Here is a 27,170-nt window from a genome sequence, read left to right on the forward strand (position 1 = left end):
CAGTCTTGTGTCCTGTCACACTTCATTTTATCCTGTAAATGGATTGTTTTACTACATTGAAGTTTTGTCATGTCACTGTTTTCCAGAGGCTTTAAAAAAATATATTAATGTATTTGCAAAGTCAAGGTGACATTCAGGTTGTTAACTTTGTGTGCTTGTCTCTGGTCACCGTGGAAGAAAAACAACAATATGGAGACCTCAGTGTCTCCTGAGCAAAGGAGGCCATCCAAACGAGTCAGAATATCCATTGTGGTAAGAGCCACCGTTCTGGGCTCCCAGCATGCTTGGAATCCGCTCTCCAACAAGTCCATCTACCGATCAATCAATTGTCATACAGCCATCCCATTTCAGGGCTAATCCCGAAGCGATCTGGGCTGAGCTCAGCCATAGCTGTCCTGTCCTTCCAATGTAGAGCATCTTCTTTCTGAACCATCCTGTAACCTGACCATGGATTTTTCACCGCTTCCAATTGTTAATATAGTAGTTCTAGCTTTGATCCATACAGCTTAACCAGTTTCTATTGGTCTGCTGGTCAGGAGACACACAGAACACTTGACTGATAACATGTCACTATTGATTACACTGCCTAAAAGTGTCCTTGTACCATCAGTTAAAAATTTGTCTTTTTACCTTGGACAATGGACCACATAAAAAAGGGGGGAAAAAATCCACCTCTTGGTTAAAGATATTGGCATGCTAACATATACCACCAGTAAGATGCTTCCAACCTTTAACTATAAATGATAAGCAATTATAACCCATAATTAGTGAGTCATAATTAGTTTCTTTGTAGACCTTACGGTATGATTCCTAAACTCAACCACATTTTTAACTCTGAAGACAATTTTTTTCTGAAAAATTTTATAAAATTTAGGAAGCTGAGCATGTGTTTGAACTTTTACTCATCTTGATATAATGACGTCTTTAACATCAGAGCACCTTAAAGGCGAGACATTAGCTTATTTTCTATATGTGGGAAAAGAAACCACAAACTCGATGCATTTTGTTTTAAATATACAGAGACATTACAGAAAGCTCTTCATCTTTTTTTACAATATGGTCCATTTGGCAAAGACTACAGCCAACATTCAGTGGAGTTGTGGTCAAGTGTTCTGCATATTTCAGTCGAGCATGCTGACTTTCATCATGGATGTCACCCGAGGTGTCCAATCAGTGACTGCCTCCCAGAGCAGGCCCCATCCTGTTTCTGGAGTGACCTAATAAAATAATCCTTTACACTCTGTTGTAACCATTTCTTTCACCCCATATATTTAACTGCATAGAGCAACATCAGGTTGAATTCTTGCATGTAGCATTATATTTAATATTATATAATTGATAAAGATCTGACGTCACCTCAAAGAAAATTATGCATCCTGGGATTTTACCCATCATTCAATTACTCAAGCAGCTATGCATGTTAATCAGTAAAATGAGCACCTAAATTGGGATTTTTTTTAAAATTATTCCACTGGATCAGCCGTCTTCGCATGACAATCAGACAATTTCAGCTGCTCAAATCAAACACAGTTTATATTAACGTAAATCCGTCTGAATGCATTCACCTATTTGAAAGTATCAATGAGCATCTGGTAGTGCTGCTCTCCACTCATCACATATCATTTCATTCACTAGGAGCCACCTCCCAGCCTAAAGGGTTTCTCTGTGGTGAGCACATTTGTTTCTCAAACATTCCTGTATGGGTCCAGTACTAAACAGCATAGGCAGATATTTGAGGTAACAACTCAGTTCAGATTGTTGCTGATTGCCAGCTGTAATCTTCTTCTGATTGGATGGACGGTAACACTTTATTTGACGGACACTTCATTCATAAACATGGCACAACACTTATCGTGAACATGAGTAAGTCTTCATTAATATTTATGCTTGTTATCATAAAGTGTCATTCGGTAAATCATGACACTTTTAATACAAAGTTGACATTATTCAAAATGTCTTTGTATTGAAAACTTGACATAAACCAAGAAATTATAACCTGACATAAATCACTGATTAAACTTTAGCTTCAATAACATAAAACTAAATTTAATCAGAAATACTTGTACAACAAATTTATGTCAGGTCATAATTTCTGGGTTAATGTCAAGTTTTCATAACAAAGACATTTTGAATAATGTCTTTATGAAAGACATTTCAAGCTTGCTGAAAAGTGTCACAGTTTTACCAAAAATTGTGACACTTTTTGATAAGTGTCACAATTTACCAAATTACACCTTAAAAGTGTTAAAGGAACCAAGGAGCATGTTAGTCATTTATGTCTTTCAGAAAGACCTGTTTGTGGAATCATTTGAGGTTTTGCATCCCTGCAGCAGATGGTAGATGAACTTATGGATTCAGCTCTGACCCTTCAGCAGCTCTATTCTCAGTTCTTCTGCCATTCCTTGATTTGTGCTCCCCATCGCACATCTTTGTCATACTTGACGACTTTTTTGAGTCCCTCCTCCAGTTTTTTTAATGCACCTGCTTTCCCTTCATTGTTCTATTGTGACTGAAATATTAATGCAAGGTAGATGACATCAAGAACTTGTTGCACAGATTGATGTTTCCTTCCTCGCTGTTTTCTCTCATTATTCTTCTCCCATTCTTGCTTCTCTTGTGCTTAATGTTTTTTTGTTTTTCCTTTTTGTTCATTTTTGTTTTTCATGACAATTTCCATCTTTCTCTTGATCCATCTTTGTGCCAAAAATTGCCATCAGAAGACTGAGTACTTTCGTAAGGGGCTGTAAAAGCAATTACAGTTGTGTTGGTTAAATTTTTCAATGTTTCTGTAAAATAAAAACTAATGAAACCAGTGGCTCAAATTAACAAATTGTAGAAACGATTCTACATAATTTTATTAAAACGGAGAATGTGGGATTCCAAAACTGGTTTGACATGTTCATCCAACATTGGATTCTCAAATAATGGAAAATAACTTGAGATCTCAACAATTATCTCTGAAACAGAGCCACAATAAACAAAGTCCCCACGAGCTCTCTAGCCTTCAACCCCTGAGTTTGATGATATACATCTCCATATTTTTGCATCTGGCTTCATAAACTTGAAGGCGTTCCACTAAAAATGCAGTTTGAAAAGTGAGTCCAGGCTTCTTTCTTGCTCTACTTTACAACTCTGCTATCATTTGTTTTGTTTAGTCTGCATAGAAATAAAAATTGATGATCTTGGCTCACTAAAACTGATTACAGCAGCTGTTTATAACCTCACATTTGGCCTAATTAGAATGCAAATGTTTGCAAAGTGGAAGTTTACTGACTAAGAAAGTGAAAAGGCTTGTTCTATGCTTTCTATTTATTGTGTAAAGTTTAACAGACATAATTATATATCAAACAAAGCGAGCTGTTTGTACAATATAAACCTGAACATTGCAACTTAAGCAGCTTTGCACTGCTTTTTTGGTACCTCTTTCTGAGGGTGAATTTTTCAAGAAAAAATTAATATACATAATGTCATGATGACTGCTTTGCACAAATTAATTTTAGAAAACTTACAGAGATAATTTTTTCTTTGCTTTTGGGAAGTTAAATTTTTTATTTACTACACGCAAGTTTTAATATAAAGACAGAAAGTGTGCTGCTCAAAATCTGAGAGCATCTCTTTTTCGAGGTTTGAAAAGCTGGCCTGTTAGCGTAGTCTTCTGTTGCCTTCGATTATTCATAAAAGACACTCAAAATTCCTTTTTGGATCAAAAACAGCCCGTCAAAAAAATATGGTAAAACTGAACTGCAGCTCAATCATTTTGCTCTGGCACACATATGTTTTTCTAAATTCAGTCTTGTAAATACCTGCATGCAAGTAAATGAGTAAATGACTTTTCACTTTGCAACGCACTGCTTATACAAGCTCATATATAGGTTCTTGTGGTGTTAAAAGCCAGCAGTGTAGCAGCATGATCACACAATAATTATTATTATTTTTAAATCCATCTTTCATTTTGAGAACCTGTACTCAATAGGGAGAAAAATTACTTGTCAAAATGGGACTTTGTAAAATTCAATTGGGGTGTCTGCAAAGTGTGTGTTTGCTGGTTCGACTCAAACTTGTCAAACAACGATATCAGGCTTTTTATTGAAACTTACCACAGTTTCTTCTTTATAATGATCATCTACTATGACATCTCATATATCAAATTTTGCACACTTATTAAATGTGCTCTTGTTACTCTTAGTCTCTCGTTCCATTTCTGTCCATTTGTCACAAGACCTTGGTGCAGTATAACATTCTTGATGTTCTCCATGTGTCTCTGCCTTCTGTTCACAGCTGTGGAGGATATGAATAGAAATGAGGAATATTTAATAAAATAACCCAGAAACCAGGACTCTCCTTTATTTACTTACCATGTGTTTCTGATATTCTTGGTTCTTCATGTTTTAACAGTTTTTAGCTAAAATATGAAATCACCAAATTTTTTGTTACTGACTGCTTTTCTATTGCTTCTCCTCTACAGGACGATGGAGATGTGGAAGACGACATGACACTTCGTGAGGTAAGACCCACAGTTAGTGACACAATGTTTGTATTGTGGCACAAACTTTCCAACTAATAGGAGGTCTCTGGCAGATATTATACTTTCAGCTGTCAAGATATTATACATCTTGACAGCTCTTAAAAATGTCCCTGATGATGTATTTAAGGTAATCTGAGTCAGTGTTTGAAGAATTGAGCAGTCCATTTAGGAAATTGGAGCACAGCGGTTGTAGGGGCACCCTCCAGACACGACCATGAGGGAAATCATGGAGGTGAGGTTGCTCTTTCTCCAAAACAGTAAGCATGCTGCAGTCCCAACACAGCTGAGGATCCACCTGGCATGTGGGAGCTGCATTGCTGCTCAGAATAGAGATGTCAGAACCCCCAGGCTTACAGAGTGAGGATTTGCTGGTTTCTTCACTGACCTTGAGACAAACCACCTTAAACGATGGAACCCCTTTTTAGTTAGACTTGCCCACCATCCAGAATTAGGGGTCTAACACTCTGCAACTTACAATGACTGAGATGTTTCCAACTGGGTTTTTCTCCGATCTTCACAGGGGTTGGTGTGGTTATCAGCACTTAGAATGGTCCTTCCCACTGTGGGCTGGCCCCGTTCTTTCCTAGTTCAAGCACTAAAATATTAAAATAATCAAATCTGTCTCAGATAAATACAGAAGACATTCACAGCAAGACATTAATACAATTTTTACTCAGTTTACAAAAATACAAATGAGACATTAAGGTCATCACAAAACAAAGAGAATCATAGAATCCACAGTAGATGGGCTAGTCAACCTGAATAACTGAAGACCAGTTAGAGTTCCTGTGATTTGCAAAACCTTTGCATTATTTGAAAAAAAAAAATAAATAAAAGGTGATAATTAGTTTTCTCAAATACATACCTCCATCCTATTTTGTCTCATAGTTGAGAACCCAATGTAGTATATCATTGTGTACACTGGTTGCATTGCTACATCTCTATTTGGCAACCAGTTCTGTAAAATTTGAAAAATACTCATAAGAGCAAGACTTAGAAAATCATTTTCCCCTAAAAATCTTCCATTCTTCCAAGTGTTCATTCTCTCCAAATTATCAAATAAAATCCTCCACTTACTTTTCTATGAACAGAGTTCTCATTTGTAGAACAGTACACACCATGCCTGGCAGTTTATTCATCACAACCTTGAAATTTAACTCCTCTTTCATTATTGAAACTTTAGTCAGAGACAGAAAGGTAGTAACCGTAACCTTTAGTAGGACAAGAAAAGAAGCAGACATGACCCCCCTCAGACCCATCCACACGATTACAGCACCAATTTCTGGTGGCAACTGATGAACAGGACCGCACACAAGGGGAACTCAATCAACTCAGGACTCAGACCTACATAAAAAGAACCGCAGACATTGTTTATTATTTTTCAGCCAAGCTTTCGTAAAAAGGAGAAGACACAGTGAGCCGCTTCTACAAGCTGCTCATCCGAGTGTTCTGCCTATTTTCAGTTTGAGCTTGCCTTTTATTTTCAGAGAAGGGAGCGGTAAAAAGGAAAAGACACTTTTGTCTCTGCACACAGGTCATCTAGTCCTTTCTAATGAGAGTGAGTTCTCATGAGGGCGGGGGAATGATTATCTGTTGTTGGAGATAATCATGCTGCAGACACATTCTCTCAACATAGCATCAGTAGAAAGTTAAAACCTTTAAATGAAAAAACAAATTAGTAATATAAAACTACTAATATAGGAGTGGTAACACATAATTCTAACAGCTGCATTTGATTGTAACAAATGCTGCAGTTTAAATCTCTGTTTTGTTAAAAGAGTGTGCAACTTTTCCAAACAAGCATACATGCAGCTTTTGAAGAAAGTGGTTGTTGAAATTATATGATTTTAGTTATTATTTTGTAGATGGGATTTATATGCTGATTTTGAGGGTTAGGGTTGATGCTGGTGTCACACAGAGGAACTTCTTTCAAGTCTTTTCATTCAATCTGTTCTCATTCCGAAGCCTACAGTATGTTTGTCTAACTAAAAACTCTGATGACGCTTGATGTCATCACAGTCTGACAAACCTTGGTCCTTCACTTTTTTCAATATGCCCAGATGGGTCACTTATCCTGGAGTCGTATATTTTTGGATATGACATCATTCATAATTCATCCATCAACAGAACCTCTCATTTCCTTTCTGTCAGAAACATATTCCTCGCCTTTTTTTTCTTCCCTTCGTTCACTCCAGTAACGTTCACCTTTCATAAATCTGCCATGTCACCGCTTCTGTCTTGTCTCTTTGTTTGCCTCTGGGCTGAGCAGCATTGCAGTGTAGGTTGCCTTTGATTTATAATCACTCAGCGTTGCATCTGCGCCACTAAATGGATCTGATTTGTCAAATAGTGGTTTGGAAAATGTGATGCTTTTGTCAGCTGATCACAGGCTGATATTAGTCATAAAGACTTAATCTGTTAGTTTTTCTAAACACACTTTTTTTCACAGCCTAATCACAAAGATGTACAGTCAATAAAGACAGACTTTAAATGTGGCAGTTAGTTTTCTTTTTTTTCTGCGAATAATGTCTAAAATCCCATTAATCGAGTATTGACCACTGACACTACTGCAAAGCACTTCACTGTTTTTGTTGTTTTTCTCTCTTTAATTTTTTCTGATCATCTCTGATCCTTCAAATCTGTGTGATTTACAGATTGCAGAGTGGGAGGAGAGGCAGCTTGATGAGCAGGTCGACTTCAATAACTGCAAGATTGACCCCGCCCCTTTTCAACTGGTGGAGCGCACTTCGCTGCATAAGGTCTGATTGGAGCTCCAGACGCTGTTTACCTTCTTTGTGCACAAAAGTTCATCCTTCCTGATGGATGTGTTTCTCAGTGTTTAGAGGCATTAACCAGTCGCCATTCTGAGCTGCACAAAGCCTTTCTGCTTTACATCCATCAACAGAACCTTTACCTTTACACAACCCTTGACTGTTTTCTCACAGTGTCATATTATAAACATCAATGCTGAGGTTTTATGGTAGACCAACATAAAGTACCACATTGTTGTGAAGTGCAGGGAAAATCTGAAAAGTAACATTTCACCATGACTGAGTAATTAATTCCATATTTCATCTCTCGTAGACTCACACCATTTTCTCCCTGCTGGGTCTCGACCACGCCTACGTCACCAGCATCGGCCGTCTCATCGGGGTGGTTTCCCTCAAGGAGGTCAGTCTGGTTTTTTCCTCCTTTTTTGTGAGAGTTAATATATAATCATTGCAGAATTGAATTCTGCTCATATCTGCGACATCCATTAGCACTGTCAGCACGTTTGTTGTTTTTAAAACTTTCTCATCATAAAAAAGATAATAATTTTATTATTATTTTAATTTTTATGGATTCCAATTTTCCATTGTAATCATAGTTATTAACCCAAAAAATGTGTATTGAGTGAATGAAAAATATTTCAACCAAATAACCAAAGAATTTCAGATGTAAAACTTGCTATTCACCTTTAACAAATGTAATAAAGTCCTGTTATACTGAATGCTTTTGCAAGATATTTAAAACGCATTCTTTGTACAAAACATAGTCTCACATATTTCACATTATAAAAAGTCTTCCTTTTGTGAAATCAAAATACATCAGAGTTTAACTTGACACAAAAAAGTGTTCCAAAGAAACAAACAGTAGAACTTAACCATATGTTGGACTGGTCTTGTTATTTTTCTGGTTTTCTTTTCCAACTTAGGATGAACATCAGCCAAAAAATTATTCCAAACTGCCTTTTTCCGTTCCTTTTTTTTCTAAACTGCTCTTTATTCTTTTAGCTACGCAAAGCCATCGAGGGATCTGTGACAGTAAAAGGCGTGAAGGTGCGCCCGCCTCTGGCCAGCTTCAGAGACAGTGGGACCAGCAGCAGCGAGACGGAGGCGACAGAGCTCCATAAGCTGTGGGACCGTCACAGGAGCGTGTCACTGCCAGGAGAACAACCCACGTCGGAGTCCGACGAGAAGACCCAGTGAGGGAAAGCCGAGGACAAAAAGGATGAAGAGGTGTAGGTGGGGGAAGAAGAGGTGGAGGATGCATTGAGATCTTTAATCTCCAAAGCTACAAACATGCAAAACTCCTCAGGGCTACAGATCATTATTTAAAGATAGAAAGTTCTCCTACACCGTTCTCCCTTCTCTCCACATCTGCCACTCTACCTCCTCCAACACCGCCTCCTCAGCTTCTTTACTCACCCAGTGCTTCTTCCAAGAGCCTTGCAGTGGCTCAGCCAGACACTCCACAGGAAGTGTCCGGTTCTCCATTTACCCTTGGGGTCCTTCAGTGTATCGTGTTTGTCACCTCCAAAGCTGGGACTGAGATTTTTAAAAGGGATTTTTTTTTTTTTTTTTGTAGACTTTATTTTTTTATTTTATTTTTCTTGTGTTTAGAATTGGAATCAAGGTTTGAAGATGCAAAATATGTTGAGCAAATCTTCCATTTGAGTCCTGAAATTCAACAAGGAAGAATACTGTAATGCTTTAGTGTACTGGGAATGTGAATGTATGAAAGGAGAAAAATGTGCACATGAAAAGAAGGGCAGCGTAGACTGTCATATAGGATTTTTTTTACTGCCTTTAGAACAAATTTCGGATTTTATTGTCCTCTTTGACGAGGTTCAGTCTTGATAAATCAGGAGTTCTGGAAGAATAAGTCTGTCCCTCTACCAAGCATTGAACTGAAGTAGTTTGTTGTTTGTGTCTTTTCCTGTGCATGCTCACCCCTCCACTGCGAGTCCTAGCGATTAGGCCTAGTGCAGCGAGCAGCTAGGCCTGTTGGCACTATAATGTACACTCCCTTTATTCTGTAGCTCTGGCCTCGAGTGACATGAGGCTGAAATGCACACAAACACTTTGCAGCAGTGCACTCTGACGATGGATGTTCTCTGCTTATTTAAATCCGACTCTGAGATTCTGAGAGGGTTAGGGAAGATGATGAGGACCAGAAGGAGGAAGGACAGGAATCACATGTTTGTCTAGAAGAAAAAAAAAAAAGCTCGGAATGTTCATCAATCTGAATTTAATTGCTATGTGAGCTGTTATTATATCATCTGAGACACAACACAAACCACACTTATATACTGGTACAAAATGCTGATAAAATATTAATTGTCTGCTTAAAACCACTGACTGAAATCTATAACAGACCAACAGGGAGTGATTTAGCTTGTTCAGTTGGACAAAATAACTAGAGTTTAGCTGTTGCATTATTGTTAGACTACTGTTAGGCATGAATGTGTAACAGCACTGTGTTTTCAAATTCCTGACATGACATATAACACTAAATACCTTACAGTTAATAATTCATAGCTTCCATAGTTCCTTCTGTTTAAGATAAAAACATTTCTTCCAGTTTTTTCTCCTGTCCTAAACATCCTAAATACTTGCTCTACAACCAGGCTAAGCTTTTTGCCACCATTCTATTGCCTTATAAAAAACACTCAGCCTCTCAATGTCTTCAGTGGTTTTAAGTAGATTTTAGCATCTTTTCTTGTTTGGTTCTGCAGAATAGGAAGCATCTGCAGCGACAAAGCATGGCTTTGCATGAGAGAAAGCATGTGGCATTTATTTTATATGATGAAAATTAACCAAAAGCAACACAGACGATTGGCCGGATGAATGATGTCTTGGCTTTGCCATCCTGTGCCTGTATTTTCTGCTGCGTCTCCCTCTTGTCCAGTAATCTTTATTCATCACCTGATTCATAACCAGGCATTGGGGTCTTTGTGGGTTCAGAAACTTGCAGATTAATATATTTAATATCATTCTTGTAATATGAAATCATGATTTTGTGTCTTAATCAATCTTCCTTGTTGACTCATCTCTTTTTGTTTCTGGGGAGATTTTTTATTTTTTGTATTTATCTTTTTGTTGCTTTTTTAATGATTTAAAATATATTTTTTGTATATTTAACATGCTGTCTGAAGCATTTCTACAGTGGAGATTTATTTGTGAAGTGAATATACTAACAGGGTGAAAGCTTGTGGCGCGTGTCTGACGGCAAACTGAAGAACCAGAACAATGAAGTTAAGGAATGAACTTGCTCATTCCAGAAGTGCCTCTTTCTGTTTTAACAGTGGGAATAAAATGGAGCAGGACTGTTTCACTCCTCATAGACATGTAGACCAGGCACTTCTCGCACTCGTCCCAAAATATGTAAGCGGCTTGATGGTGTTTCATGGTAGTGTGCAGTTGCTGCCATGGCAACCGTGGTGTCTGCTCACCCCAGGGGGGCTGAAAGCTCTCCTCTCATTTGGTTCTGTTCATTTGTTTGCACCTTTTCATCGATTCTCGTTGTTCTGGCGGGTCCTTTCACCTCGCCACAGACATCTCATCTCATCTGCTGCAGAGAGAGGTCTCTGGCTCTCTGGCTCTGGCAGCATTAATCACAGTAGAAGTTGTACAGTTTCTTTTTATTGATGGATCCGCCTGTGGGTAATTGATTTGTGCAATAACAGTTGTTCATCTCATTTTCTAGACCTGTTTTAATCGATGACATAAATGCAAGATAACATTATTTTTGTAAAGAAATCTGAAAAGAGAAAAAAGATTTAGGTATACAAGAAGTAGTAGCATGGTTAGGTCTTTGACTCTTTGTAGAGGAAGGTTTCCCAGGAGCCTCTGGAAATTGAAATTCATATTGCAACAGTAATCTGCACTCTTGGTGTCTCAGTTGGTCTTTTTGGAAACCTTATCTGCTTATCTGGAAGACTGTGTGGCGAAGCTGCTCCTCTCATTCGAACCTCCCCAGGCACACAGAGAGTTTTATCGTGCTTCCTTCCATCCTCTCCTTCAGTCGGAGCAGCTTTGATGAGCCCAGATCTTTTTTCCACTCCTTACGGGACTGTGAGTTACAGCAAACCAAACCAGAGCGAGAGAGAGAGAGGAGCAAAATTCCAGAGTTATTTTTCACATCAAAAATTAAAACATTGTTTGTTTTTTTACATCATGATGAATAAATATGATTTTAACAAATGAGTGTTTGTGTTGGAGTGTGTTTTCCGTCTGAGAGTATATCTTCATTTTGATTTATTTATTTATTTATTTTTATTTGTGCATAATATGGTGTGTGAGCAGAATATAATTCTGCTCACACAATTAAATTTTTCATGTGCCAAAGTGGATGTAATGCTGATTTGAGAACTTTTTCTTGTTTATTTAAAACAAATAAGAAGTAACCTGTATTAATAGTATTTTTTGGAAAAATATTTTGTTTCAGGGTGGTTTGGTTTTCAGCCAGCAGGTGGCAGAAGAGTGTTGCTTGTAAATTTAAAGTCCAAACAGCGTCTTTTTCTGTTCTGTGAGCAGAATATTGTTCTGCGGATCCACACACATTTTGCTGCTCACACACATTCTCAATAAATTAATATGCAAAGCTAAAGATTTCATTGCAAAGCTAAAGATTTCATTTAACAATCTCCAAACTGAGCTCTTTCACAGAATATTTATTGGACCATTTTGGACATAAGTAAGCAGCATTTGCACATGTTCTTGTTCTTGCCGTCCCTCTGCCCATCTGTTTTCTGCCCATGTGAACATTCACTATATGTAAACAATCATAAAAATCTGTTTTGCTGTTAGAGGAGAGCATCTGGATGTTGGTTACAGAGCATTGCTTTAAAAGCTTAATGAGCTAAACGTGTTCATTTGTCGTCCCTCAGGGGTTGAAGCAGGGAGCAACCGGATCGTCTCCTAAGGTTCTGTCTGTTTGTCGTCGATGTGAGTGTGGAGAATAATTTTCACAGTGTTTAAAGTCTCTGCTGCCTTTAATCTAAAACCCTCTGAGTAATGGGATGTTTATAGCAGATCTGACCACTGTGTAATTGAGCTGAAGGTGAGAGCTCTGAAAACATACAAATGACACTTTATATGATTTAGGATGTTTGAAGCAGTTGCTTGTAACACCATCTGTCCACGCTGGTGAAGTCTGCTTCAGGTAAGTATTAAATAAGTTTTCTTGCTGCTGTGCAGGATTGATTTGTAACTAAGCTGTTACAAGTTTACAGTATAATAATCCAGTGTGCAATGCTGGGATGGGAATGAAAAAGGTCTGTGTCATGCATCTTCATATAATAAGTAATAATATAACCCTTCCATAAATTATTTGACAAAATTAACACAAATTAATATTGTAATAGTGTGACTGAAAGTGTGTTGTCAGGTTTTATTTCAATTGAAACAAAACCCAAGAATCAATTGTGGACAGTAACATCAGGTTTGTTATAATATTTAATGACAAGAATAAACAAAAAGGCCAGCGCTACTAAAAGTCACCTGGAATCAGTACTCATTTAAATGAAAGCTACGATTGTCATCAAGAGGACACAAAGGTCAAAGGTGAGCCTCTTTGCTGTAGGTAGTGACTCCCCGTGGCTCTGGTCCACTTGCCTCTGGTCCGTCGTACGGTTACCCACAGAGTCCCTTCAGGGCTCAAGTTCCCTTGGACTGACAGAGGATCCATGTCCTCTGGGAACAGAGATTTATGGGTGAAGGTGTTACTCACGCTCCCATCATCCAAAACCTGAAGAAGAAAGACAGAACGTCAGAAAAAGAGACAAAATATGGTCCAGAAACATGAACTCTAGTTGGTCAAGAGTGGAAAACAGACAACAAGGCGAGAGGTAAAGTTTGTAGCTTTTAGATGTTCAGCACTTTTGTATGTACAGCAGAAAATTACATTTTCATCACTGCCTGATTAAGAAGGTCAACTGGAGTTTTCATGGTCATCAGTGATAAAAAAAACAAAAAACTACGTCATATCGAAGAGCTTTTTACTTCTACTGTCTGTCACTGTTCAGTTTGTTCTTCATGAGGAACTTTTCAGACATCTGATGATTATCTGCAAAACTAATAATGTGGAATGTGGAAAGAACAAATGGAAATATGGACAGAAGATTGAGAAAATGTATGGCCATGGCCAGAATGTTTAGTGTTGAGGTCAGAAGAACGAGCTGTGAAGTAAATTCAGTCGTTTTGATTCTGATCTCAGTTCTGGCGTTAAGAAGCGCTTCGTGCAGTTTCTGTAGTCGTGGAAACTGCAGGAAGGGAGACCTCGGCTCGGCCGTGACGCAGTCCCCTCCTCTATTTCTATGTTTCCCCCTCCTGTCTTTTGCACTTTCTGGCCATCAACCCCACTAGGTGTAGCTGTACGGCGGTAGAGTGATGCTATCACACATGCAGAGCAGCAAACAGGTGGCTGCTGTTCGCTGCCAGGCTGCATTGAGACGTGCGAGCGCCGGAGCTGCTGCTCGTTCTGGGTTTCTGAGACTGATGGACACGTCCTTACGCACTGCGTGACAAGGAGACGCGGAGACAGGCTGTCACAGTCTCCATCATGGGTGTGATCAGTTTGGATTAAACGGTTGTAGGCAATTAAAGGTCGCGGGAAAGTCAGAGAGAAAACAACGTCTGTGTTTGTTTATTATTAGATGGGAGCAATGGATCGATGATGTGGGTCGAGTCTGATGTTTGATTTCACGCGTGGAAGACAGGCGTGATCGTCTGGGTCTGGGTGACAGACAAAGGTCCGCGGAGAAACTGAGGTTGCCAGGTTGTTTCCTGGCAGCCTTCAACCAGTAGGTGCATAAATTAGGATAAAATGATGATATTTTAAAGGTTCTTAACTTAAACTCCTGGAACAACCGAGAGCGTCTCTAGTCCTATAAAACTCCGGGGATTTTGCATCAATGCAGGAGCAAAGACAGAAAAAAAGAAGAAGAAGCGTGGTCCTACCTTGCAGCTAAACTGGGTCAGCGCGGTCAGAACCATGGTGTCAGGATGCGCCTTTCACGAGCCTAACAGTCGTTTAAACAGTGCATCCATCCATGGTGTCAGCAGCTCCTCAGTGTGTGCGCTTCTCACCAGCGTGCTCCCCTAACAGCGTCTCGCAACTCTCGTAGCATCGCGATGCTTCGGCTGCAGGATCCCAGCCCCTCGATGCTCATCCAGGCACCGCAACCGTAAAAGCGCAAACCCTCTTCACACGCACACACACACCAAGTAAGCGCACACATAAGCGCACACACTAAGTAAGCGCACACACATGGAAATACGCGCTTCAATATAAAATAAAGTCCAAATCACACATGGTGTTTTACGGTACAAGAGTTGTTTTGGTGCCACTGAAGCCGAAAACTGCAATCGGACAAGCGCTTTAAATAAAAGGTAAATTAAATAGTAAATAAATAAACATAGAGGTATAATTCAAATGTTTATTCTAGGAAGCTTTGGTTTATTGTTTGTGAAAACTCAGATTTTTTTTTTTCCAATTCATAAGACCAGTTAAAATGTGTTTTTAAATTCAGAAATGTTGTTTCAAGACGGGAAAGACAGTTTTCCAGCAGACAGCCAATGACATCCTCCACAATGAGAGTAATCAACAAAACATGTGGAGACTTGGCCGGACCAGTTTCCTCAGTACTTCAAATGGCAAAAATCAGGTATGGTAACAAGCAGAAACCTCCCTCTGCTTTTTCTCCCGAACATCCTGTTGTTCCACGAATGCCTGAAAAATTCCATCAATATTATGCAAAGTTGGCTGCTGCTGAAGCTCCTTGTTGTTTTCACTTGCAGAGGCTCCTGCAGGCAAAGACAAAATCGAAGATATATGGATGGCAACACTTAAACAGCTTACAGATATAATGTCTCAGTGGTGTGAAGCTAAAGCTCTAAAAATAATCTGGTCATTTTAAAGTGTTAGTGTGGGCGTGTTTCTACTCTCAGAACTCTTTTTCCGTGAATCAGGCTTTTTCTCTGAGTGGCTAAGGTTGGCTTAAGATTTTTGTTTAATTTTTGGGATGCATGTTTTTCACAAAACCAGAGTTCTTCAAAAAATGCCACCCATGCTCATAAAAAACAAACTTCTCAGACAGTCCTCTTGTTGTGATACAACTTTGCAGTACGGAGAATTGGTTTACAATTCCACGTGCTGCTGGTGGTGCTGAAGAACTTCTGAAAACTTAGTGGACGTCTTCATATGGAAAAAGAAACTGTAATAAGTCTCCAAGTGCAGCATGCAGATAGTGTGATAACTTTCATTGCACCAGATTTTGAAGGATTAAGTCATTGATATTTAAATTTTTCAAAGTAAGAAATAAGCATTTTTATCCTGTGCAACAAGTTTGTTGTTTTTTGATCATAAGTTTAATTTACGAACGTATTATTTGGGGGTTAATATTATCATTTCTGTTAAAGTGTGTTACAAATTGTTTTTATATTAGGCTGAAATTATTGCAGCATTCTTTTTTGTTTACATACTGACTTACCAACACAAGGAATTCTTTTTTTCTGTGATACATAATGTCTCTCTTTGACTATAAAATTTTATCTGTGAAATGACAGCCTGTGTTTGAATGAGATTACAAAACAAAAGGTAAATTAACAATGAAATGGCTTTTAAATCAGTTAAATTTGCAATTACTGTACATTGTTTTTAATGACAGTGGAGGTTAGTCCTGTGTTATAAACCAGGCAAGTCCAGATGAAACAGCAATAGAACAGAAACCATATCAGTTTGACCCACATCAGTTTGAGTCTGTACTCAATCCATGTTCACACATTTGAAAAACTTTTACATGTCATACACACTGCTAGCAATGCACAATTGTACACACTGAATCTAAAGCAGGTAATCCTTCTTACGAATGTGTCATTGTACATTTCGTACAAAGCTAGTGACATGAGTTTACAGAGAACTTTAGGACTTCCCTAAAGTTCTCAGAAGATTTGCTGAACAACATCCTCGGCAAAACTCAACTGATGGAAAACATTTCCATATCGGCATGCAGGCATAATGTTTGTAATGTTTGCTTGGCAGCTGGATAGAGATGCTGTTTTACACGTCCAGTGGAAAGATGAATAGTATATTTTCTGCATTTTATTTTTAATGGAACAATTCAAGGACATCTCATGTCACGCAAAAGAGTTAACCAAGATGGTAAGGTAGGATAGCAATGTTTTTATTATTTGTAAATGTTCTAAGTTGCATCTCTAAAATGTAGCTTTTTGACACCTACATGCAAGCTGTGCATGTAGGTGTCAAAAGGTTCAAGTTTTCTGTACTGAGCTGATAAATGGTTTCCTCTCTGCATGTGTTGAGTGACAATATCTGGAGCCTAAATCACTTTATTGTACATAGAGGCATGAACAAGGCTCCAATAGTCACTCAAATAAAACAAACTGTTCTTCTTTTAACACTTTTCTCAGATATCCTGACCTTTCTCCCAACCCCACCTCCCCCCCAAATAAATATGTCCCTCTTCTTTTAAAAATTTAGATATCATCTTGCCTACAAATCTGATATGGATTTTGATAAATCATTATGCTGACCTAATGCAAATGAGTGTTTGTGGGGTAGAGAAAGCATGTCTTTATTTGTGTAATCTCTATTCATTACTGAACCTAGTTTCCACCATCACACCTGATAATGCAACAACTTTTGTTGGAGCAAATCGAGAGCTGAAAGAGAGTTTGGCTGAACGGAACCATGCTAAAAAAATCCAAATGCTTTTGTGCAGGATGGCATCAAATAGATCTTTAACATCCCAGCAGGCTCTCATCAAGGTGGCGTTTGAGAGCGTCTGATTCGTTCCATGAGAAGTATTTTAGTCTCAGTTCTTAAAGAACAAATTTTGGATGATGGACTTCAAAAAATATTTTGTGAAGTTGAAGCCATATTAAACGACAGACCCATTACCAAAGTTTCAGATGACTCAGATGATCTTGAGGCACTCATCCCAACCATTTGTTGTTGGTTGAAAAACAACCCAGTTTTTCCACCAGGACTGTTCAACCAAAAAGATCTTTATGTCAGGAAAAGGTGGAAACCAGTGCAATACATGGCATAGCTGTTCTGGGAAAGATGGCTTTCTGAATACTTACCTTTGATGCAGGAAAGACACAAATGGACAAGAACTAAAAGATGTCTCATTCCTGGTGATGTTGTCTTAACTACAGACTCTACATCTCCAAGAGGATCATGGATGATGGCCAAAGTCTCGAGTGTAAACCAGGATGCAAGACTTGATGCATTCTGTGTGATTACAAACAAAGACCAGTGTTTTGGAAAGACCTGTGACCTGTGACCTGTTGGTACCGGAAGCATCACCCAGAGGAATGAAGAACAGGTTTGAGGGAATAGATTCTTTTCCTTTTCAAAGTAATTGTGACAATACTCAGAATTAAGGCTCGGAGTGTTGGAGGTATTTATTCTTTATTTCTTTATCCATTTGAATTTTGTTAGCCATGAAGGCACTATCTTCAGTGCTCACCACGTAACTTTGTCATTCCCTGATTATTCCAATTTGAGTTTTTTTGTTTGTTTTTTTTCTTGCAATGTATTTTTTAAGAAATCAGAGACGATCAGATTTGCGTATAACGATGTAATACATTTTTATCCATACACTTTCTATTTTCATTTGAATCAACTGATGGAAAACAGTCAATTTTCAAATTACCATTTGAAAATAGAAAGTATATGGCACAAAATTTAAAGACTCAATGGAATAAAATCTTTAAGCAATAGGCAGTGTTACTGGGGAAAAGTGCAGAAATATCTTGAAGACAAAACTTAAAGGACAGGAAGAAAAAAAATCATGTGGTCAATTGAATCAGGTGTTCTGGAACAAAGACATAAAGCATGTAGAAAAGCTGATCTAGAGTTAGTTTGTGTGATGAGAGGTAAAGTTTTATTGTTTTCAGGTATTTAAGAAATTCTGAAAAAATGATTAAGAATTAGGGAAAAAAACTTGAAACTCAAACAGCTAATTAACAAATTCAATATCTGTTTGGAAGAAAAACAAAAATGATCTTTGCACAAGATTAAAAAAACTGAAAATGAGAAATCATAAAATGTGAGACATTTCCTTTCGTAGGGGTTTTAAACCCACTCTGCATAATCAGTGTTAACTGCAGTATAATGACATAATCAACAGTGAGCCAACAATAGTGAACTGACCACCAGGCTCACAAGACTCTAACATCCTCTCACTGTGTTTTCTGCTGAAGTGTCACATGGAGCGCTGCAGCCAGTGGCACATTATAATTTTTATTCTTTATTATTATGACTTGCTACAGGAGCACCCAGCTGTTCATCTGTCCTCACAGAAGGAGAGCAGAAACTATACAGAGACAGTCAGCAGTAAATCATCCATGTGACTCAGATGGAGTTGAAACATCCAGATGTGTTTGTTCTGTCAGTTCAGCTTTGTGTCTGAACAGAAACACAGAAAATAAAGTATCTTTCTCTTTTGCATACAGTAAGCCTGTTTCATCACCAACATGGAAAATATTTATCTGCTGTCAGACTGCAGCTTGTTTCGAGTATTTAAGATAACATAAATTAGAATCAAATCAAACTGAAAAACAACTCAAAACAAGATCCTAACACAGCAGACTTGTTCTTATGGCTGCAGCTTTGTCCACTTTTCAATTATGCACAATTTATGGTTAGTGTTTGACTTATAATCTCAATGAAATACATTAGGTTTAAGGTTGTAGCACGACAAAATAAAAGTTCAAGTGGTCTGAGTGGTTTTAACATTAGACAAGGTGCTTGGTGGCCATCTTCAATTCATTTTATTTGTCATTTTAAAACAATGGTCAGGATTTTAAAAATGACTGAAATCAGTTTTCCAACTTGTAGCACCGTAGACACCATGTCCCCGATTGGGTATCTGATGGAAAATGGCTTATTTGCTGATCTTGAGGCTGAGTATTTGTGTTTATCTCATACCTCCAGCCATTTTCCACTGCAAATAAGTAGCTTCTTGGAATCCTTGTTTAACCTTGAAACAGCTGCTCTAACAGAGGAAGGCTTGTTATTCCAATGAAATACCTACAATAGCACTATTTGCGTGTATAACTAAAGATTTTCTGATGTTACAGAGGATGCTTACAGCCTCAGTCTCTTTACCCATTGATTGCCTGTGTTCAAAGTTCAGCAACCAAATCTAGAAAACAACAATATCAAAACAACAACCACAACAGCAACATCATCCATTCCAAAAGCTTTTTATTTGATTCAAGCAATATTACATTTTTAAGTTAAGGCCAGATGTAAAATCTCAATAAGATAAATTTTCTTGAAGTCATGTTGGTGAACTTGTGGCATAAACTGTAGAGTTTCCACCATAGGTGTAAATCCCAGGTGAGTCTGGGGGGGTGGGAGGAAAGGGGGAGAAGGGTCCAGATCCCCGCAGTCTGGAAAAGTCTAGAATTAAAATTATGACACTCCCTATATAATAATTTCTATATGTTTATTTGTTCTTAGTCACCCAGGACATGCCAAAACTAAAGAAGGCTTAAAAATAAAGCAACTTAAGTTATAATTCAAACAGGCCATAACTTGTATTGGAAGCCATTTCAATAAATCACCGTTTATGAGAAATTTTATTAAGAAGAGTTACTCATTAAAACTTTTGTATTTAGAACCTTCAATTTTTGTAAAGGTGTAGCAGAGATTAGATTGTCAGACTGAACAAAACTCGTATCTAAGCAACATTTGAATTTTAGTTTTACTTGTCTGCAGGCCGCTTACAGAAAATAAAACATGTTTGCTGTCCATTACTTGTCATTTTTGGTCCTGCAGCTTGAATGTGGTTTAAAAACTTTTTAAACCACATTTTTTGTTACATTTCAATGGAACTTCACCGACCCCCCGAACCCACCATAATCCAATACTCCCTCCCAATAATCACATGGGATTTACACCCTTGACTGCCACAGAACATCAAACACTTCAGTTTCTTTTAATCAAGCTTCTCAAGACTGATTCAGTCAACCACAAACTGAAATTCAAAAAGAGCTATCCTTTGTTCAGCTGACCTGATGTCAAAATCTGATCTTTTGATATCAAACACTTTGAAGAATTTTCCACTTATTCATCCAAAATACAGTGGATTCACTAGAAACAGATTTTTAGAAGAAATCTTTCAGTAATGATGTACTCACATGGATGTGAGCTGTACACACATAGTAAATAGAGGTTTTGTTTCTATGCCCATAGGAACAGTTCTTGGAAAAATGCAGCAAGGAAATGGTTCTTCTAGGAGACAATGTAAGCTTTTGGATAAATTTATAATTACAAAATAAATCTCATTCAACAAAAAGGAAATTAGATTTTTTTTAATCTGTACAGTTGACATACAATTCAAATTCTGACACAAAAAAATAAATCAATTTTTTTTTTACAAAGTAATATTATGAAAAAAGTCAACATTGTCCTCAAAGTGAATTTGACAAGAGCAAAACTGTGATGGCAACTAGTCAGAGCATCTTGTACCTCTTGTGGAGTTTTAATTGGCAAAGAGCGCTATGTATTAAAAGAGATTAAAGAAATAGAAAGAAGAAAATAGGCATGTATCACTACTGATGTCCTAGCTGATATTTACCTTGGTTTTTGCCTTAAGATTTTCTCTATGTTCTGTAGATGGTTTTGTCTGTAGAACAAAACCATCACAAAAAAAAGTGATGGTTTTGTCAGGAAAAGGGAGACCAACACTCAGGTGGTCGTTGCGTTTTCTTGTAAATGTTGGATAAATTACATGAATATTTTTAAGGTATTGGAAAAAGGCTTGACTCTGAGCATAGGTTTTGCAGGGACAAGTTGCACTGTTAAATGGAAGGAGGCTGGGCTCCACGCCACTCTCAAGTCCCGCCTCGCGCGTGTTTCTTCCTAAAGCTATAAAATGAAACGCTTTAGCACGATAATAGAGTCGCAGCGTGAAGTTAGAGTTCACCTAGTGAACTGCTGTACGGACACTTGAGACAGACTGATGCTCTGACCAGCCAGCGCGCGGAGAGACGTCGCTGACCGGGTTTCTTGTCACTTCCAAGCCGACAATCCCTCCATCTAGTCGCCGGGTGAGGTACGGAGGAGAGCCATGGCGGGGGACGGTTCGGACCAGCGAGCCCTGCAGTATGAACAAACTTTGGTGAGTTTCACTTGTTGCATTTTGGCACTTTAGTATTTATCCACGGTCAGGGGCGCCTTATAGGGGTGGAAAGTTCTGACAAGTCCAAGGGCCCCTGACCGACAGCGGGCCCTCCACTATTTATTTATTTATTTATTTTTATCCATAGAAACTAAACAAGGGGCCCTGTCAATTTTCTAAAGTTGTTTTTAGCAGTAAAAATGAAATGTTCCCACTCCGAGATCAAAAAACCCTGAATCCCAGCTGGATCTGCTTGAAATGGTTCGTTCCTGCTTGGAGCGCTTCAGGTTCAGCAGCAGTCAGTACAAGACAAGAACGACTGTGGCAGTTACTATGCTGCAAAGAAAAATAATGAAGTAAAGTTTTCAAAAAAAAAAAAAAAAAAAAAAAAAAAGATAGAGAAAGAAGTAAAAGTAAAAGTGTCAATTTGTAACCCAGTTTTTCCTCCTAGAGGTGGGTAGACTGTGAGATCATGAACCATTCCACATACTTAGCTTAGCTACAGACTAATGTTTGCCTCCGTTTTACTAGCATTTAATGAATTAAGGGGAAAAATATTTATTTATTTATTTATTTACATATTTGTTAAAACTGTCATGTTGTGACTATGGCATGAGATAATCTGCAAAAAATCTTTTTCCTCTGCCTTCTTCCAGTACTATCTAGAAACAAATAATCAGAGACAGGAGAGTTTTAGTGCTGTCAATTACAATCTCATGAGGCTGCTCAACCCTCTGCTGCAGCTAGCATAGCCTGTTGTGATTGATTGTTTTCACAAATTATCTGTCTCATGACAAACTGTCACAACAGTGACAGTTTTAACAAATATGGAGAAAACATTTTTTTATTAAAGTTACAGACTGCAGCTTGAATAAAATGCAACAACATAGCATTTTTTGAGAAGTCTGGATTGCTTCATGTATATTTTGCATGTTGCTATGACTGTTGCTTGTGGGGAGAGACATTTGAGAAAATGAAACTAGTAGAAAAAATTTAAGCAACCTACTTGCATACTGTTGCATGTAAAATTCAAGAGCAGTAAATATTGTGTTAGTTATCAGTATTGACCGAATAAATCAAGGCAGTGGGAAGCCTTTAAAGTTGTGACGCTTTTGATAGGTCGTATAGACTCAAAAAATTGTTACAGCAGCTGCGTGGGGGGGCCCAATTTAATTTTTTTTCATGGGGCCCAAGATTCCTGGCAGAGCCCCTGATACTCATCACACATATTGGATCCACTTCACACTTGAGCAAAAAACTGATTAATACCAATGATGGTTGGTTCAAGAGGCCTCTATTTCTTCCAGTAATAGACTACATCACCAAAATTAGGAGTTTATGCATCCTGGACTGATGGATATGTCCATTCATGTCAGGGATAAATATGTCACTGTTCTCATCTGTAGATGTATGGGCGTTACACCCAGGAACTTGGGGTGTACGCCAAAGAGGAGGCAGCCCGACTGAGGGAGAGCGGGAAGAAGCGCTCTATCAGTGAGCAAAGCCGTAATCTGGACCAGCAGGAGTACAAGGGACGCTGCGCCAAGTGCCGCAGTAAGTACAAGCAAGCAACTCCTATTGGTCAGAATGTGGTCCATGTGAAGCTGCAGAAGTAATCTTTAAATTCAGAGTAAGTGTTGTAGCTTTTATCTACAGACATTTTTTTTCCTTTTGGTTAAAAGACAGTTTGAATTGATTCTTATCAGGGTCTTCACATCAGCACCTGCAGAACGTAGCTGCTCTGACTATCATGTTTCAATAATCAGCTCTGCTGTGCAAAGTGTGTGGCCTTCACAACTGAAAAAGCTCATTTAACATTATATTTAGAGAAACTGTCAGTCCAGTGATTGGACCACTCTTAATAAGATTCAGACCAAAGACTGCAGTGATGTCATTGAGGGTTTGTAATGAAGGCCTTTTAATTTCAACATACTGCCTCTTTTTAATAATTATTCTCTTCCAGTGTCAATATCACAGGATATTGATTATTTTTTTAAACCAGTTATTGAAAAAAATTGAGTCAAAAATGTGTATAAACACAAATTAGAGGATAGGTCTGACACTGCATCTCTCATCACTGCCTGATTGTTTTCATTACTTTGGTGATAAAAATACAATGCTGGAACCTCCTTTTTTTGAGTCTGAACTGGATGTGGTTCTCAAAGCTTATTGCTTAGGAAGCTCAGACTGTCCTGGACAACGGATCAAAAAACTATAAATTAAGCAGCATCAGACAATCATCATAACCAGAATTTCTTCTTCGTATAGTCTGTCAGCATCACGTGAACATTCAGAGCCCTGCAGTGAACAGGGGATTCACATGAATTGTCCTTCACCCTTCTCTGGTTTGTTAGTAGTGAAATCAAGGGTGTTTGTATGAGAGCAAGTGTGTGAGATTGAGTTACAAAATGAACTGCACCAAGGTTTCGTACAAATATAGTAACACAATCGAATAAACTGACAAAAGGAAAATAAAACTAAAACATCCCAACAGAAAAGTTAGCATATCAGGTCTTAATTAAATGCTAATGAATAAAAATAACTTTTTAGAAGCTTATCATCAGCTTATCATATTAAGCTGATAATCATAACAGCTTCTTATATGAAGAATCTGTGATCAGCTCTGATCTGGAATAGAAGCAACAATGGAGAAAGCCCCGTTTAATTGACCTCACCTCGTTTTGCTAATTTTTCTAAATAAAGAAATCCCAGAGTTTGCCAGAATATACAACTCATCGGTCTGGTGTCACTTCTCATTCTGTGACAGTAGAGAGCCCTCTAGTGTCGTCAAAGCATAACTGCAGGCAGCTTGAACAGCATTTTGTCCCAATAAGCAGATTTGTGTGTATGAGTGTCCTCTGTTCTCATCTTCCTAATGAGCTTCAGTGTTGTTTTTCCTGGTAGCTGATGAATCGGTCTTCTATTACTCCAGCAGCTCTTGTACTCTTCAGATGGATCAGAACACCGGTTGAGGTATCAGTGATTTAATTGATTAGCTCTGCAGGCCGCCATAATTATGAGAGATGTTGTTTGAACAACAGTTTAGCCTTATGCTCACATGTATGCCTGCAAGAGAAAAAGGCAGAGATGAATACACTGCAAGGGAGAGCTGTTAAACATGCTGTAGAGGATGGAAGTACTTGGCAATCTGACACTTTCTGACTCATTTTATGAGCTGCAGACAATGTGTTGCATGCGTACAAACAAATAGAAACACATTTCTTACAGGAGGCCCATATGTATCTATATTTCATTCATAACACACACTCACACATGCACGCAGTCTTGCTCATTCATTGCGGTGTAATGATGCTGAATGCTGCAGCCAATGGCATTGTCAGCATATCATCAGCCATCTCTGTCCCCAAGGATGCTGGCATCTTTTCAGCTGTCTTCAGTGTATGAGAGAGATATAGAACGGGAGAGTGGGGCAGTACAAGCTGTACCAGCCCCACTCTAGATTTTCTTCTCAGTCAAACGCAGAGACAGTGGAGCAGCTTGAGCAACAGGTATCATGTCTGTAGTTATTGCCAGCTATGTCACAGATTGCCGATGAGTCACAGCTGACTCATGGCAGTTCACACGACTATCGTCTGTTAATATGTAAACACGATCAGTTTGGATATTGTTACTTTGGAGAAATAAATAAGAATATTCTGATTATTAGCAGCTTCTAATCAAAGAACTTGGCTTTTCAAGTGTTAAAGCAATAAGTCAAAAGTTTTCAGTGAAATTAGTCTATGGCTGCCATAAAGTCTAAGTAAACTTTTATATCTGCTTAAATCCAAGTTTTATTTTTGGCCCATTTTATTTTGAAAATAAAATTTACATTTTCTTTTTCATTTACTTCAACTTGTGTTGTGCACCTTTTTTGGTTTTTGATTTTTTTTTTTTTTGCAAAAAAAAAAAAAAAAAATGTTTTCACATGTCCAAGCCATCAAATAAGGCACATGGTAATTGACCAGGAAACATATTCTCTTTTTCTAATTTTTTTTTTGACCTTATTTCTGGATCAAAAAACTATAACTATAATGCAAGCACATCACTGAACTGCACCAATAATTGAGAATAATGATGATTTAAGGTTAATGATTGTGAATCTGTCTGAGCATAACATAAAAAAAATCTAAAACACCAAGTACAACCTTTGACTAGTTTTACTTTGTTTGGTTTCACTCCGTAATCTCAATTTCCTTGAGTTGCTGTATCCATTGTATCGTGAACCTGCAAACCAAATGGACCAAATTTCACCTGTAAATCCTTCAAGTTCTTCATTTAAAGTTCGGCTTCCCTTGCCCCACTGGTTGGATCCCACATCTTTCATTACCTTACAAGATTGGGTCCAGTCTTGCATCAGCAGCTGTGGCTGCACCTTTGACCTTTACAAGGGTACAGAAAAGCTGAGTTGGTCTTTTTTTTTCAGGAAACTGTTCATTTGTTCAAGAGCAGAAAGCAGAAAGCTCTGAGTTCATTAAGATTAACAAGCTGCAAAGTTGTAACTCTAAATTCTAAACTTATCTTGTAATATATCTGTTCTCACATGAGTGTTCTGCAGTTCAGTTTTCAATTTCATCAAATGTTTTTCAAATTGGCTGGAATCCAATTTGATTCTTATTGAGTTCATAAAGTATTACAATATAGTGACTTGTAGCTATCTCAGGGTTTATAACATGCTTTCAAACTTTTCACAGCATCAAGCTGCAACAGAAACATTCATTCAGTTTGACTTGCAAAGCACAGTTATTCACAACAAATATTCTTGAGGCAGAGAGAAAACTGGTAAAATTTCCATCCATCCACTGTTTTCATTGCAAGTTAAGTTTATATTAAAGAAAATCTAATTGAAGTTCTCTTTCACTTCTTCCTAAATAAACCAATTCAAGAAACAGAGTGCAATGAAGCAAAGTGAACCTATAAATATCCTGATTAGGTCAATGCATTTTAATTCAGTTGATCAGTCTTTATATAATTCTTTATTGTCCAATAGAAAAGAGAGAGAAGAGAAGAAATGAAGACTGAATGCAGTCTTTACTGTAGTGCTTCATTTTTAGTGTGCATGTGATGAAGTGTCATGGTGGAGACATGACCCTGAGCAGAACCAGACACTGGAAGGGTAGCCATCTGCCTCCATCAGCTGGGGGTTAAAGGACACACTCTCTGTTAAATAAAGACATGCATACATGCTGTTCAGTGAATGGTCCTATGAACGTTGATCAAGTTTTTATATCCAATAATTGAAATTTGAAAAATATAAATATATCATTTTTTTCATATATTATTCTTTCATGGTGAAAAATGTCATTTTGTCATGTATATATGAAGTTCAAATACAAGTATTGAGTTGGGGGATGCACCCAGCAGTAGTTTATTTGCATCAAAGTGGCAAAAGGCCTTAAATCAGCTCATTCCAAAAGGAACTTAAAATGAATCATTTTTATGCAAAAAATATAATCAATTTTTTTATGTAGCTCATAGACAATAGGTCTTCTTTTAAAGTCATTTTGTGGCTTTAGATATAAAAACAGATTGATTTTTTTCTGCAAAGTTGAATTATTCCCTCGTTGATTCAAAGCTCAAATAATGAAGCATTTCTTTGTGCTATTAAGTGGAAGTTTTCCCTTGAAACAGTCTGGCCTCATTAAATCTGGAAGTAACTCTCAGCTGCAAAGCTGAATGATTTTCATCCCCCTCAATGCCTCCATTTGGAGAGCATAAATAGGAAAA

At 37.9% G+C, this 27,170-nt stretch overlaps 2 protein-coding genes and 1 long non-coding RNA gene across 5 annotated transcripts in view; 2 read left to right on the top strand and 1 right to left on the bottom strand.

Annotated features, from left to right (window-relative positions):
* LOC129358755 (chloride channel protein 2-like) overlaps positions 1 to 11,493 on the top strand; it is an 82,896-nt gene extending 71,403 nt beyond the window's left edge. For 2 of the 3 annotated variants that reach the window (XM_055027880.1, XM_055027882.1), the window contains 6 exons: positions 178 to 252; positions 1,636 to 1,668; positions 4,466 to 4,504; positions 7,180 to 7,284; positions 7,610 to 7,696; positions 8,299 to 11,493. In XM_055027880.1, coding sequence (XP_054883855.1) covers positions 178 to 252; positions 1,636 to 1,668; positions 4,466 to 4,504; positions 7,180 to 7,284; positions 7,610 to 7,696; positions 8,299 to 8,493 — 534 coding nt within the window. In that variant the 3' untranslated portion in view covers positions 8,494 to 11,493. The remainder of the gene's footprint in view (positions 1 to 177; positions 253 to 1,635; positions 1,669 to 4,465; positions 4,505 to 7,179; positions 7,285 to 7,609; positions 7,697 to 8,298) is intronic. The other variant, XM_055027883.1, reaches the window with a different exon arrangement.
* LOC129358756 (uncharacterized) lies at positions 10,914 to 14,561 on the bottom strand. Its single transcript, XR_008605834.1, has 3 exons — positions 14,248 to 14,561; positions 12,790 to 13,036; positions 10,914 to 11,359 (listed from the first exon to the last, which is right to left on the bottom strand). It is a non-coding gene; the product is annotated as an uncharacterized LOC129358756 (long non-coding RNA).
* A 6,651-nt stretch (positions 14,562 to 21,212) lies between these two features.
* LOC129358757 (chloride channel protein 2-like) overlaps positions 21,213 to 27,170 on the top strand; it is a 75,978-nt gene continuing 70,020 nt past the window's right edge. Inside the window, exons 1-2 of the mRNA XM_055027884.1 lie at positions 21,213 to 21,446; positions 22,853 to 23,000. Of these exons, the coding sequence (XP_054883859.1) occupies positions 21,396 to 21,446; positions 22,853 to 23,000 (199 nt within the window). The 5' untranslated portion in view covers positions 21,213 to 21,395. The remainder of the gene's footprint in view (positions 21,447 to 22,852; positions 23,001 to 27,170) is intronic.

The sequence above is a fragment of the Poeciliopsis prolifica genome, unplaced genomic scaffold, assembly GCF_027474105.1.
Source record: "Poeciliopsis prolifica strain line A6 unplaced genomic scaffold, Auburn_PproV2 SCAFFOLD004, whole genome shotgun sequence".
In the NCBI taxonomy this organism is placed as follows: Eukaryota; Metazoa; Chordata; class Actinopteri; order Cyprinodontiformes; family Poeciliidae; genus Poeciliopsis; species Poeciliopsis prolifica.